The sequence below is a fragment of the Chenopodium album genome, chromosome 13 (genome assembly GCF_948465745.1).
Source record: "Chenopodium album chromosome 13, dcCheAlbu1.1, whole genome shotgun sequence".
In the NCBI taxonomy this organism is placed as follows: domain Eukaryota; kingdom Viridiplantae; phylum Streptophyta; class Magnoliopsida; order Caryophyllales; family Amaranthaceae; genus Chenopodium; species Chenopodium album.
Genome location: NC_137846.1, coordinates 7875770 through 7890801, shown reverse-complemented (window position 1 = coordinate 7890801; position 15032 = coordinate 7875770). Strand labels below are relative to the sequence as shown.

The window sequence follows — 15032 nt, the reverse complement described above, 5'->3', positions numbered from 1 at the left end:
CAAGTTTTAGTTGACTGCAATTTAAAGAATAAGGGTTTTAATTTCTTATTCAATGGGTTCAATCGAATTTGGGGGTTTTGATTTCTAGGGTTTAGGGATTAAATTGAGTCCTTGGTTTAGGTACCTTTGGGTTAAAGATTGAATTGTGAAGCATTTTTTAGTACTTTTTATAACTAATTGACATTGTTAATGTTAGGATGTTGAGTTCATCATACCACTCCTCTATGCAATATCATCCAAACAAGTGCAATTGTGGCATTCCACCAAAATTGGAGACGTCGTGGACTACAAAAAACCCTGGGAGAAGATTTGTGGCTTGTAAATTCTATGATGCTGCATCTGGTAGAAGAGGATGCAAATTTTTCAAATGGATTGATGAAGAAATACTTGAGTGGCAGAGTGTTGTTACAAATCAACTAGTGTTGGACAAAAAATTGATGCAAAATGAGATAGGTTTACTGAAACAACAAGTTTTCATGCTTCAAGACCAAAAGGCAAGGGTGGAGATGAAAAGGAGAAAATGACCAAGAAATGCAAGACACTCTCTGCTGCTATGAAGAAAGCAAAGGCAGGTGACTGTGGCGGCATTTCAAGACTTATGCAGCTGGTGGTAGTTGTTGTTATTGGAATGATGGTAGTTTATTTAGGGAAGACAATGATGTAGGCAATTTAGTAATCATTGGTATTACATTTGCACTGTATGAGTGGCATATGTCACAGATTTTGGAATGTAGGCATAGTGAAAATGCTGCCCTTTATCTATGTAGGATGTATTATTGTCATTACAATGAAATGAAATTATGCTTTGAAGACTTCCTAAAAAAGCCTTGCATTTCATGTTCCAAAATAATTACAAAGGCAAAGTGGATTTGTTCATCAACACTTAAACAAATATAGGCTACATCAATCTAATTCAAGGTTGAAGTACATGTATCCCCACTTAATATAGAAAGATTGTTCACAAAATACAGACAATAACACAAAATACAAACCATAATCAAAGCACATAATCCTAATCTATGGCTTCCACACTGGCCGATTCTTCATTTGTGACCTAATTAGTAGCTTGGCTTTTGAAGTTTCTAGCTTGGACTTCACTGTGCCAGTTGTTTGAGGCTGGGATTGGGTGGGTTGGGTTGCTTGAGTTGGTTGTGGTGGAGCTACACCCTGTGAGCTTGCCTGAGTAGGAGCAACTTGGGATGTGGATGCCCCAGTTTTAGGGTTAATCTTGCCCTGACAGACAAAACAACAATACAAACCGTGTTAGAACATGTCATAATAAGTAACCCTACAATGTACAAGCCAACTGTAATCTTCACATACCTTTTTCACAGCTCTGTCCCAGTTCTTCTTTCTTTGAAGGACATTCCAAGGTTCCATTGATGGAGGTCTGCCACCTTTATCAACCTCTTTGGGTGGTGCTGGGTTCTTACATTTGTTCTTGTAATGGCCCGAGATTTCACAGTTAGAGCACTTAGGTGCTTTCTTAGGTTTTTGGGATGACTCAGCCCCTTCCCTTTCACCCTGTTCTTGTTTCCTTTTCTTAACAGAAGGTCTTCCTGGCATTTTCTTCATGACGGGTGGTGTAGGTTGCATCAAGTCATTCCTTTTATCCCATTGTTTCATACCAGGCATTGGTTTGATACTTGGAGTGTATGCCTGTAGGTATTTGTCCTTGCTGTAGAAGTCATCAACAAAGTCCTCTGGCCTGAGTCTTTTCTTTATTATCACAGCCCAAGCATGTGCACAAGGGATTCCAGTGAGCTCCCATCTAAAACATGTACAATTTTTCTCAACCAAATTCAGCACAAACCTATCACTATAATAATCCACTTCCCATATGTCCAGCCTGGAAGGGATTACATCACAGTTGGCAGCCAAAGTTGACACAAATTGGAAAACTTTGGCCACATAAGGCATAAATCTGCCTTCATGACATTGAACTCCTTCCCATTTCAGAGTGTTCCTCTTCATGACATACCTCCTAATCCATTCTAGACAAGTGATTATAGGTTTGTCTCTAGCTTCTTTCAAAACAGCATTGAAACTTTCACATATGTTGTTTAACAACATATCAGATTTGCTATGAGTGGAAAATGTATATTTAACCCAGTGCCTAGGAGGAATTGCAGCTAAATAGTGGAATGCATCTTCAGACAACTCTTTGATCTTTACCATGTTCACTTCAAAATCAGCCTAAAATGAGAAAATGATGTATTTTAGATCACTAGGCAAACAATGTTCAAACTAATAACAAACAATGTTCAAAGTAAAAGAAGATTACCCTTGTTGTTGACCTTGCTGACTTCCAAAAATATTCTTTGAAAGCTTCACCGCCAAACCTGAGCTTAAAATTAGCCCAAATGTGCCTTACACAAAACCTGATTTCAGCATCAGGAACCACAATAGCAAAAGCCTCCAATAGTCCCTGCAAAAAGGCATAACTTAGGTTTAATTCAAAACACATACATTGGCCCTTCCCCCTTGGTTTCTCAATATCCTTGATTAACAGCTCCAAGAACCATATCCATGTATCCTTGTTTTCCACTTCAACAACTGCCCAAGCCACTGGGTAGATGTTGTTGTTACCATCCTTACTCACAGCAACTAGTATCATACCAGGGAAAGCACCCTTCAAATGACACCCATCCACTCCAATCACAGGCCAACAACCCCTCTTGAACCCAACTTTGCATGCCTCAAAGCACACATACATCTTCTGAAAAATGGGGGGTGGCCTTTCAATCCCTTCTACCACCACAATGGCTGAAGAACCAGGATTGTATTTAAGCAAAGCCAACCCATAATCACACACCCTTGCATACTCCTCAGCAGAATCCCCATACAAAATTAACTTAGCCCTTGCCCTAGAAAACCAGGCCTTATAGTATCCAATATGAACCCCTAAATCCCTGTACACCCTGTCTATGAACACTTTCAGCTTCCAAGTAGGGTCAGACCTCCATTCACCTAGATATCTATCTGCCAAATACTCTGATGTAACTTTTGAACTCTCAGGGTGAAACCCACAAGTATGGTTCAAGTTCAAAATTCTGATTTGGAGAGTGTGCTCCATTCTTGGCTGCCTCAGCAGAATTATGAAGTTACACTTGTTCTCAAACTTACATGAACACACTATCTTCCCATGCTTCTTCTCCCATGGACACTCACATTTGTTTTTACAGTAGACACTCACCTTGCTCTTCCCATTATGCAAAAAGTAGTAATCATAATCATTTTCTATGCTATGACACCTAATTGCTTTTCTAACAACATCAACAGTAGGGAACTTTAACCCTTTCACAAAGCTAATCTTTCTTTAGAAATCAATCTCAGGATTAAAAGTGGGATAAGGATCTACCTCATCATCTGAGCCTTGAAGAGACCTTAGCTCTTCTGAGTCATAATCTACCTTCACAACATCACCTGCATTGAATTCCTCCTGCCAAGTCTCAGGTTCAGTTGTTTTCTGCTCAGCTTTTTCTTCTAAGATGTCTTCTCCTTCAACTGCAAAGTCTGGATCTAAATCTGACCACTCAAATTCATCAGACAACTCACCCTCTCCACTCCAATCCTCCCCATCAACACCTAGATCAGTCACTCTTTTTGATTTTATCTTTCTGTTAACCTTTCCTTTACCCTTACCCTTCCCCTTATCCTTACCTTGCTTCCCCTTTTTGGCTACACTTTTCTTTGAATTTCCCTTGTGACAAAGTGTTTTCTTTCTAGGTGTAGGTGTGTTTAGAGGGGATGAGCTGCTAGGGTTCACTGAAGGAACAGAAGAACAACTGGGCAGGTGGCTTGTTTTTTGTGGACTGACAGACATAGATGGGGGAGGGCTTTGTGTGGATAACATTGGGCTTTTGTGTAGCTGGTTGATATGGCTTTCATACTCAGCTTGGGAAATTACTACAGCTTCCCCATCATCACCAACATCAATATCTAGTTTGCCTTTTTTGGGAGATAACCTCAAGCTCCACCTAACAGGCTTAACCTCTTGTTTAATGGGCTTTAATTTTTTGTTAGGTGGTAACAAAGTAGAATTTGAGGGTGGACTGGGTTGAATGTTTTGTTCTGGTTTAGGTGTCAAAGAAGGTAGAATGCTGGGGTTCTTTGTCCTTGGACCTAGGCCATGTTGAAAAGGCTGGACTGGGTTTGGTTGCTCAACTAAGGCCCACACTATAACTCTATCAAACTCATCCCCACTGTTGACCAAGTGGATAATGTCATCAAATGTCTCCCCTTCCTCCTTCCATTTGTCAAGTTTTTGCCATGTAATCTGTACCACACACTGAAATTTTGGGGTACCTTACTACACACTAAATCATATGCATATATCACCCACTTCCTCAAATTCCCAACATTCAGTTCCTTCAACCAACAATTCAACCTCATAAACATCCCTCCCCCAACATATGTTGTCTTACCCTTGCTATATTCAAATTCCCCCCAACCCAGATATTCATATCAACATATGCTGGAAGCTCCCTACAACATTCATAAAAGTAATTTTTCAATACCAATAGCAACATGCACAATTATCTAAGCTCAACACTCATTCAGTCAAACAACATGCACAGAAGAAAAAAAAAAAAAAAAAAGGGCAAAGCAACCAAGCAACAAATGCACAATTATCTAAGCTCAACAGCAACCTAAATTAAGTTTTTGGTTTATTGTTAATTAATTATGTGATAAAGCGTTTCAATTGTTTAATTGTCCAGCCAATTTTTATCAATTAAAAATTTAGGGTTCCAAATTCGAGTATTAAAATAATTACGATTTTCACATTTTCTACATTATTTATGGAAAAGGACAGAAATTGATGGTAAAAACACCAATGTACCTTGAAGGTATTCCCTTTGCTGCAGTCAAATTGTGTATTTACTTTGCTTTCCCCTTTGTCCATTTCTGTAGATTTACTCAGTTACTTCTCCTTATCTAAAAAAACTAAAAGATGAGTTGGAAGAAAGAGATAAAGCAAAGACAAGGATGGTAGGGCTGCGAATGTCTGAAAAAGGGACGAAGATGATGGTGAATATTCGCTACTTAGGTCAGAAATGTGGAAGGTCAATTGAAGAGAGTAAAAGAAGAGAGTGGAGTGATAATGAAGGGAAATTGAAGAGGAAAGAGAAAAGGTAGTTGGGAGGAAGTAAATTGGGTGGGTAATGTTAAGTGGTGGGCCCCAGTAACATCTAATTTGACGGAAAACGTTAGTGGGTAGTGCTATCCAAACGTTTTCCATCTTGTGGTTAGTTGTAGACAAATAAAAAAAAATGGATAATTAATAACAAAACACCCTATCTTCCTGGTAGTTCTAGACAAAATTTCCTAATAAATTAGTATATACCACGTCTATTTAAAAATTTGTACTTGAATTTTGCATACCCGTCTTTAGACGTTACACTTTCGACAATAGACCAATCGAACAAAGATTTGGCATAGAATTCCCTTTCCTGTTCTTCTACACTTCTCAGAAAAGCCCTTCAATCAAAACCCCCAAAATTGGCAAGAAAAGTCTACTGGAATACGGAACACCTAAACATGTCTCCCTACAATTGACGATTGATTATTCTCCTCGAAGAATAAAAGATGAAACAAGATCACTTCTTTGTTTTATTATTGCTTCTCCTCTCCAATCTTCTTCTTCAATCTCTCTCTGGTACTTTCTATCTCTCTTTCCATTTAATGGGTTATTATATTTGATGGGTATTATTCATTTTTGGTCAATATTATTGAAATTAGCTTAATTAATTATCATGGTACTTTTAATTTAGGTAAAATACTTACATTTTCAAACAAATCGATCATATGTTTTAGTAATTTCTTTGGTTTTGTTGTTTTATTGTATAAAATTGAATACTTTCATCAGTCTATGTATTGTTCTTGGTGATTTAATGATAAATTATAGAAGAAATTATGGATTTGTTATTGTATAATTTGTTGACAGCCTGGGGTTTGGGCTTAGATTATTTTCTATTGTCGAATTCAAAGCATTAGATTGATTTTTGCTAAATGTAGATGTTGCAACTTGTAAGGGATCCATTTGGTTACGAATCGTGTTGAACCCGGGTTATATTATGATCATTGCCATCCTCCTTATCAATATGGCTAAACAATTACATCTGTTGTTGGATTCAAGTAGTATTTTCCCCCTGTAATAGCTTATTGGATGTAGGCATAGAGTCTTGATTGTTGCAAAAATAAGGTTTGGGTACGGCCTAGGGAACACGTTCTTTCAAGGCATTGGGATTATGCAATTGCTGTTGTAAACTTGTAACCACATTGCCAATTGCCAAATATAAGCCTACATATTGGATCTAAGAAGTAGTTTTGTTTCCCATTATGCAGTTTATTGGATGTGGGAATAGGTTATTTGAATTCAGAGGGTCGATTACAACATTGGCTAAAAATACGGTTCAAGGAGGAGGTTTAGTTTAAGGCATTGGGACTATGTTATTGTTGTTGTGATCACGATGCCGATTGCCAAAAATAAGGCTACGTATCCGGCTCGTGAAGGAGCTTTTTTTTAGAGGCATTGGTATTATGTTGAGGAACCACAATGTCAATAATCTCTCTTTTTCTAGAAATCCTGAGTTGGATCCAATTCCAAAAATGTTGAAGGGAGGGAATTAAAAGCTTAGTATTTGACTAGTTCCAAGTAGATAAAATCTGGCAGCCTATGGTCTCTGAAAAATTATCAGTTGTCAAGTTTATTGGTGATCTCTTGTCTAAACTAATGATTAGAAAGTATATTGTAACCCACCTTCTATATTTATGTGCCTTGCTCTCCTCACTTTTCGATATGTGTGCGCGCTGGGGGGGTGTTGAGGAGATTACTTTACTAATCTATTTGATGGTTTCGCAGTATGTCAATGGTATTGAAAACACCTATGAACCTAGCTAGTTAGCTACTCCTAAATTGTCTAATTGGTAGGAATAGAACCTTAATTGGGGGCTTGGGTTTGGATTAGCCTACTACTGCTGAACATCAATGGAGTATTCACAAACTCGTGATTCAAACATAAGCTGCTGCAGATAGCCTCGACCATGTAGAAGCTACTGTAGTACTTCATTTATGATTAATAAATATTGAGGTGAAGCCTCACTCTCACTACTTGGTTAACTTGGATCAATATCTATATAATTGTAGTCTCAGAGGAGCTAGCTATGCCCTGGATCAATGTACTTTTTTCGTCCTTCTATGTTTGCCTCATAGCAAATATTTCACTTTTTTAAGGGTTGGGCAATGCTGTACAAGTGGGGTAGTGGTTTTGTTCTTTTCCTACATTATTTAATATGGACTTGAGTACAATGGAGAAATAAGTGGAAACAACATACCTAAAGTATTAAGCGGCAAACCAAAAGGGAAACCAGGGCAAACATAAAGGGACGGAGGGAGTATGTACCTAGCTTCGGGAAATTTATGATAAGTTTATAGTTCCATACATTGTAGGAATCTTGTGACTCACTTTGAACTGTCTGCCCTTGGCAAGGAACCATATACTGTTAAGTTATTTAGAGTTATTCTGATACCCTGTCAGGCATCTCTACAAATAAAATTACATATAGACTAGGAAGTGGTATTCGTGCTGGTTGATGGTGAACGGTATCCAACTTCATATGCATTGTTGATTGTACTAGTTCTCAGCTAGATTAAAGAAGCCTCAGACACTGCAAAGGTTGAAAAAAAGCCGAGAGTTTTCTATTGCAGTTGTGCAGGTGCAGAGCATTTGCCAATTTAATTTAACTCACATCCTTTTCACAAAAGAACATAAGTTTCGATAAACTCGTGAGTAGCAAGCCATGGGAATTAAGAAATTCCGGCTCATTTAGGTTTTACTGTTTCAGTATATAGACAACAGATCTGGAAAATAAGGTACTAAAGACTGTCTATATATTCTACCAAAAAAAAGACTGTCTATATTGGTTTAATGGATGCATAAAAAATCATATTAGAAGTTTCCTTGGGACTTATTAGGCTAGCACTGTGAACTTATGTAGGGCTGGGGTTGAATTCATGATGGAGTTTGACATGTTTGAAGCTAATTTGTATTTTGGATGGATCTCAAGCAGGTGTAAATTAGAACTTATGTAGGGCTGGGGTTGAATTCATGATGGAGTTTGACATGTTTGAAGCTAATTTGTATATTGGATGGGATCTCAAGCAGGTGTAAATTAAATTTTCTGTAGATTGCTGTGGTGCCTAACTTTTTAAGAAAATGAATCAATGTGCTTTAGGATGAATCAATGTGCTTTAGGATAAGTTGTATCAAATAGTAAGCTATAATATTTTTTAGTAATCCATGACCATCAAGTTTAAAAGATCTCTGTTAAGGGATACAAGCTTTGTTTGTCTTACTTCTTCCTAAAAAGGAAAAAAGTTTCTGGTTCATTCAAAATAGCCACAACTTAAGTCATGTCTTATATAGCTATGTGAATAGAACGTCTTGTTTGAAATTTGGGTGATAAATTATGTTATTCAGGCAAGATTATAAGTAAAAGCATAATGCATTGTACTTTTAGTTGCAACACTTTTTATTGAATTTTCTTACTCCCTCCTATGACTTAGTACTAACTGATGTAGAAAAATCAAATGGGGTCTGTGTTTCTCCTGGAGGTCGTTTCCGCCCATTCTCATCAGAAGGGAGACCTCCTAGAAGCTTTAGAGATTTAACACTGTGCAGAATGTTTCGAAGAAACACCTGCTGTGATGCGACACACACACATTCTGCTTTTATCTCTATACGGAAGTTGGCAACAACAGGGGAAGCAAACCAAGAGTGCTTGCACTTATGGGAGATGCTGGAGTGCTCTCTTTGTGATCCAGATGTTGGTGTTAAGCCAGGTCCTCCTTTGATATGTGCCTCTTTTTGTGAAAAACTGTTCCAGGCTTGTTCTGATGCATATCTCTCTATGGATGCTATAACACAGGTTGGTTCCTTTACCTTGATTGATTTTGGAGAGGAACCATAGTTATAAGTAGTCATAGTGTGAAAAACTTTAAAAATGGTTTTTCCTTTTATATGTAGTAGGTTAAGACCTATTTCTTTCAATTCATTAAACATGTGACTAGTTTATGTGTATTACATTGTATATGCTGACAGATTCATTGTGCGTGATATTAATTCATACAGTATGTTTTAGAGTTTTTCTGGAGTTTCCTGATCAGTCATTTTGTCCCAGGTTCTTGCACCCTGTGGAGTAGGAGACTTTGTATGTGGTAGGGCCTCTGAGTGGATCTCTAATGGTACAGAACTTTGCCGTGCAGCAGGTTTTGCCGTCACGCCATTGAGTAATTCAGGCCTTACTGTTGAGGAAACATCTTGCTATGGTGGGAAAGCAAGTCTAGACTCCATTGCAGAGTCGTGGAAGAGGCCACAAACCAGCAACTTTCAGAAAGATGGGCACAATGGATTGTTTGAAGATTTCCAGCAGTGGATGAAAGAACTGCCATTCGCTGAACGTGTTTCCTGGGCAGTGGGAGGGTTGGTGCTTACTGCTGGACTCTTTTTTATGAGGTTGGTCTTTTTCAATAAGTAACTCCTACCTGCCTAACTTTATTAATTTAATCTTTCTATTTTCTGATGTGTAATTTGATCTCTTATTTTCTTTTTTGGGGTTAGGTCATCTTGAGATTAGATGCTTTCTTGTGCATTACATCCTTAGACCATTTACATTCTCTTGACAGAATTGGACCTATTCTTGAAATTAGTCATAATCTGGTGATGCTAAAGGTTGATGTGTGTGTATCTTTGCGCGTGTGTCTTGTGTGTTAAAACATCTGATACGCTGTTTTTATAAAAAGTTTTTTAACAAATTATTTGTGTTTACACTGAGGATTTCCTCATAGCAATTAGGATTTAGGACTTTCTTCACTAAGCCTGCATTGTTTGGTTAGTATGGTCTTGAGATAAGACTACTACCTTTGTTTCCTGATGAGATCAAAATAAATCTAGCAGTTGTACATTTACATACTTATTTAAGCCATTCCTGCTATGTCCTGTATCCTGGCACCTGCTTATTTACAAAGATGTGTCACATTCTTGCTTCTGGTGATTGGGAAGAATCATTTTCCCTTTGCTGCTAATGTTCCGATTATAAAATTGACAAGAAAACAAACAGAAACCTATCTGTTTGAAATGTTCTGGCCTTATATATTAATGGATGAGTTGGGGTTTAGGCTAGAAAAGAAATGATGCATGTTATCAGCTCAAAATCTTGAAATAACACATTAATATGTTATAGTCTTGTCAAGCTGTGTTACTCTTATACTGATGTCAGAAACTGGCATGTTGAAAAAAAAGAAATGTATGGATTGCTCGTCTGTTAAGCAGTCTTATTTCCAAACACAAAAGAAGCTACACTTATTTCGTTTTATCATTTATACTTATTTGACTTTGTTCACTCTTTTCAACACTAAAGGCCTCGTTCTTTTACTCGATAACCCTTGTCTAAATTTTTTTGGACTTTATATGAAATGAACAAAATTTACTCTCAAGCTTTTCTGAATTTTTTTGAAATGAAATAAAATTATTAGCCCTTATCTGAAGTTGCTTGAGCACATCTATACTTGTTCCTTGAAAATTGAAACTAATAATATCCAAAGGTGGAACAAAGCCGTAAGTCCTGCAAACTTTTATGATGGAAGTATTAATGCCAAAGTTCCTGTAACATAGCAACCATTATCTGAGGTGTTTTAATGCAGCTATCTTTGTAATAAAAAATGATTGGTATTTATGCTAGCTTTGCTGTTTTATCTGTTAATTCTCCCATATACTTTTAGCCTTACATTTTGCGTGCAATGCAGTAAGAGGAAGAGTTACAGCCAACAGCAGAAGCATGCTGCAATTATTCGTGCTGCTAGGATTAGGCACTTGGAATCCAAAGCAGGCCAAAGACCATCGACCACCCAGGGTAGTAGGAAGACTGCTGTAAGATAGATTTAACCCTCCCAGATTTCTGGCCCCATTTCCCCCTTTGTAACATAGTTTTGTTGATTTGCAGTCATTCTTGTAATCCTCGGTTTTCTTCCACTCTCTTTTGGCTTGTGTGGTTCTCAACATAGAATTAAACATATGAAGAAATTTTGGAACATTTTTAGATACTTATTATTACACTTTGCATTGTTCGAACTGCCCTGCGATTCTTTATAGAATGCAATGTATCTTGATACCCTCTGTAGAGCAATACTTATGCCTTCCACCAGGAGATATAAACCGGATTCTCCCTTGACAAGCACCAAACGGACCGTGTGCTCCTGTGGGAGCACCATTATAATTTAAAAGCACGTTCAGGATCAAATAGTGAAGATATAAATTAATAACTTCATTAACGTGTCTTCAGATGCATTTAATATTAGGCCTATGACTGGACTATCGTTTTCAATCATACTCAATAATTTGTAGCCTGCTTTTATTTTTTATGTAGTATTTTCTGGATCTAATAATCTCACCAACTTAGAAAAGTTGGTTGAAATATAAGATTCCAAACCTGGTTGATCATGCCTACAAATCACCTGATGGCTGTCGTCAAAGTTGGCCAACGTCAAAATATGCAACCTTCAATTTCTTAGTCCCTTTGTTTTGATATTGCTCTTCATTAGAAGAAATACAATATTTCACACTAACACGATTGATACAAACTATGTTTATAATCTTAATTAGTCAGACTTCGAGAACAAATCATGTGATGTAACTTGATACACAAAACGGTCTAAAAGACAAAGGATAACCTAAAAAACTTCATTATCTGCCTACAAAATGCACCAACACGTACAAGAAAACAGAGAAGGGTATAGCCTAAAAGAATGATGGATGGTGTTTGATTTACAGGTTTTGTCAGATGAACTTCTCATTCCAGTAACCGCAAGGCATGCCATGAGTTTGTGAATTTTCAAACTTAGACGGTGATGATTTTCACTCTCTCACGGACCATATCACTACGAGAGATCTGAACTCAGGAGGATACTTGAAAGTTTCAACTGTGCGATCTTTCATTTACAGTTACACATTTTGCATTAGATTCCTCCGGCTCTAGGAACCTGTTCAAGCAAAATAAGATGAAACAAGTCAGGCCTCTTGGATAACTTAAAATGTCAAGCTCCATTTTAGTATGGAGAACGTATATGTAGTTTTGCAAGAAAAGTCCCAAAACAATGTTCAAGTGAAGGTTTCTCCACCTCTAAGTATGTGTGTGTTTGTAAGGAATCATTAGCACTCATAATGATAATGAGTGCGTAATGGAAAAGTAAACATATACTTGAGTTCTTGGGGATAAAGTTCCATCAGACTTTCCTTACAAAACATACAAGTCAATTTAAATTATTACTCCTAACCATACATAATGACTAGATGACAAGCTCTGAAAATTACCTTCTTAAGTTGAACATTGGAACTACTTCCTTGGTCGCGTGGCTTCAGTATCTCAAAAGAACATACTAGGGATTCATCAACACTTAAAAGGGCTCCAGCATTGTCAAACTCTCCGCCATAATTAGGAGCTGAGAATATAGTCACTAGTCTTCGCTTGGCAAAGAATTCATAGCCATCTTCTACAACCTGCAGTTTAATAAGTAGAGGGACAATCTTGGTCAAGGATTGCTACCTGATGTAACAAATATGCAAATTATACGAGTAGTTTTCATTCTTTTCACTGCATGTGATGAATTGCTTTATGCTTGGCAAAAAAGGAAGAGATGAAGCAAAAGGTATGAGTTAATGACAGCCTATGCTGATTTTCTTCTATCACCAAGAAAAAACAAACTATATCAAGAATATGAGACCTAGATTATCTGAAGCTCTTAACATGGTATGACGACTTTAAAATATGTGAATAAATCATTCTAAAAGTAGAGTTTCTTCTACCTGATGACCGCGGCATATCAGATCAAGATCATTCTTATCTAAAAACTCAGCAACCACATCAGACCCAAATGTACATGAAACACCTCTGTCACTGTCTGTCCAGCCTTCATTCCTAGCATCTGGATCAGCCCAGAGAAGGTCACAGAGGAGACCATTATCTGGTATCTCTGTTGGTCTCTGAATTTCGTCTATTTGTTTCAAATTCTGTAGATCTGGAGACAGGCCACCGTGCATGCAAAGAATCTTTTCGTCAATAAGTGCAGCAACCGGCAAACAATTGAAGCAGTCTGTGAAAATCTTCCATAGACGAACATTAAATCTTCTTTTGCACTCATCATAAAATCCATAAATACGATTAATTTTTGCATCTTCATGGTTTCCTCGTAAAAGGTAAATCTTATCAGGATATCTTATTTTGTATGCTAGAAGCAAACAAATTGTCTCTAAGCTTTGCTTGCCACGATCTACATAATCTCCAAGGAAGAGGTAATTCGCAGCTGGGGGATAACCCCCATATTCAAAAAGCCTTAGGAGATCCTGATATTGTCCATGAATATCACCTGCGAGGTAGTCTTTATGTTAGTGATACTAGTGGAAAATATGAGAAAATAAGCATATGCTATGAATATCCGGGTTTTCAATGGTTGTGTCATTTTATTGAACGAGCATATGTCAATTAACCATTACAGTCATGCAAGCTTGAATAAATTATCGATTAGTCACCCTCACAATACCGATGTTTAAAGTCCTCTTCTCCCTTAGAAGTCATTCAATATTGCACAAAAGTCTCAATTTTCCACTATAAACGACTGTTAAACCGGTTTCAATGACCATTCTATTTATTTGAGTCATATTCTCATCATACACATTTTCCTGCGCCATTGCACATAGGATTAACAAAGCACAAAACACAACAATATTACCAATTCATAGTATATTTATTTTCTGTAAAAATTGTTACAAGAATCTCAATGTTTCCTCTTGCTACATAACAAAATACACGCACCAATTAAAAAAAAGAGAGAAAATCCAATTTTCCGTTAGCCAATTCATCAAATTCACCAAAAAAAAAAAAACCAAAATGATTCCACAAAGATATTCAAATATTTAAGTCCATTCACTTACAAGGTTTAGGTTGGTACTTAGACTCAATATCAAATCCCGTCTACATCATTACCCTTCCGTGACAACCCCAATTAATCCAATTAAATTGATCAAATCCCATTTCAGATATATTAAACAACATACCCAAAAAAAAAAAAAAAAAAAAAACAAAAACAAAAAATTCTCAAAATTACTACATTAAAAACTGCAATCAATTATGAATTAGGAAAGAAAAGTTACCGCAGATCCTAATTGGGGCACGAAGTTGAAGAAGATTAGGCTGAGATAAAAAGATATTACGAGCGTTGACACAAAGTTGGCGGATCTCACCTTCAGATAATTGCACCTGTTTTCCTCCTTTTCCATCTAATAATCTCCTAATTATATCATCTAATACATTTTCATCCATTGTTCCCTCCATTGTCATCATCATTTTTCCCCTAAATTAAAATTAATTCTGACCCTAATCTAAAAAATCACCCAAACCCCAATTAAATTCAACGAAAACCCAGAAAAAAGATGAAATCTTTTCGGCGAAAGAGTGAGAAAGAGAGGAAAGGGAGGAGAGAGAAAGAGGAAGAAGGTATATTAATGGAGAAAATGTTAAGAGGAGATATAAAAGGTTGAAGATTTATTCAAAGAAAAAAGATTAATAAAACTTGAGGTGGGCAAATAATCTGAAATCAGAAATCGCGTTTTTAGTCTTTATACATTGTCATTGTCAGCTTATACGTGCTCTCCTCGTCTGTCGTCTCTTCCCCATCTCTCTCTTTCCTTTCTCTCTATTTATAAGAAAAAAAAATAATTAAATTAAAGTTGTCAAATTTTAAAATTTATTTTAAGTGTATTGAATCACTTGTATTTCTTTTCAAATGTTTTATTTTTATTGGTAGGATCTTTGTTTGTTAATAGAATCTATTGCTTGACAAGTGGCATAAATTTGGACTTTTGATAGGGTTCGTCGGTTGAGATAGATTAGTTTAGTTCAGCTTCAATCTGTTCAGTTCGTTTTCTAATTCCCTTTTCTCATAAACAATTCAATTCAGTTCTATTCACTTCAGTTCA

At 36.8% G+C, this 15032-nt stretch overlaps 2 protein-coding genes across 2 annotated transcripts; one reads left to right on the top strand and one right to left on the bottom strand.

The window, feature by feature from the left end:
- Positions 1-5409: 5409 nt before the first annotated feature.
- Positions 5410-11100, top strand: LOC145576176 (folate-binding protein 1-like). The gene is made up of 4 exons (XM_081633957.1): positions 5410-5659; positions 8585-8931; positions 9184-9518; positions 10808-11100. The coding sequence occupies exons 1-4, from the start codon at positions 5590-5592 to the stop codon at positions 10938-10940; spliced, it is 885 nt and encodes a 294-aa protein (XP_081490083.1). The 5' UTR covers positions 5410-5589; the 3' UTR covers positions 10941-11100.
- Positions 11101-11552: 452 nt separating this feature from the next.
- On the bottom strand, positions 11553-14719 carry LOC145574491 (serine/threonine-protein phosphatase PP1 isozyme 9-like). Its single transcript, XM_081632296.1, has 4 exons — positions 14208-14719; positions 12864-13423; positions 12372-12557; positions 11553-12040 (listed from the first exon to the last, which is right to left on the bottom strand). The coding sequence occupies exons 1-4, from the start codon at positions 14398-14400 to the stop codon at positions 12017-12019; spliced, it is 963 nt and encodes a 320-aa protein (XP_081488422.1). The 5' UTR covers positions 14401-14719; the 3' UTR covers positions 11553-12016.
- Between the last annotated feature and the right edge of the window lie 313 nt (positions 14720-15032).

Excerpts from the sequence above, each read along its gene's own strand:
- LOC145574491 (XM_081632296.1), bottom strand. The coding sequence starts at position 14,400 with ATGATGATGACAATGGAGGGAACAATGGATGAAAATGTATTAGATGAT. Across the intron at positions 12,558-12,863 it reads TGATATGCCGCGGTCATCAG|GTTGTAGAAGATGGCTATGA; the intron begins GTAGAAGAAACT and ends ATTAAACTGCAG. Across the intron at positions 12,041-12,371 it reads CCAATGTTCAACTTAAGAAG|GTTCCTAGAGCCGGAGGAAT; the intron begins GTAATTTTCAGA and ends TTGCTTGAACAG.
- LOC145576176 (XM_081633957.1), top strand. The coding sequence starts at position 5,590 with ATGAAACAAGATCACTTCTTTGTTTTATTATTGCTTCTCCTCTCCAAT. Across the intron at positions 5,660-8,584 it reads TCTTCTTCAATCTCTCTCTG|AAAAATCAAATGGGGTCTGT; the intron begins GTACTTTCTATC and ends TAACTGATGTAG. Across the intron at positions 9,519-10,807 it reads GCTGGACTCTTTTTTATGAG|TAAGAGGAAGAGTTACAGCC; the intron begins GTTGGTCTTTTT and ends CGTGCAATGCAG.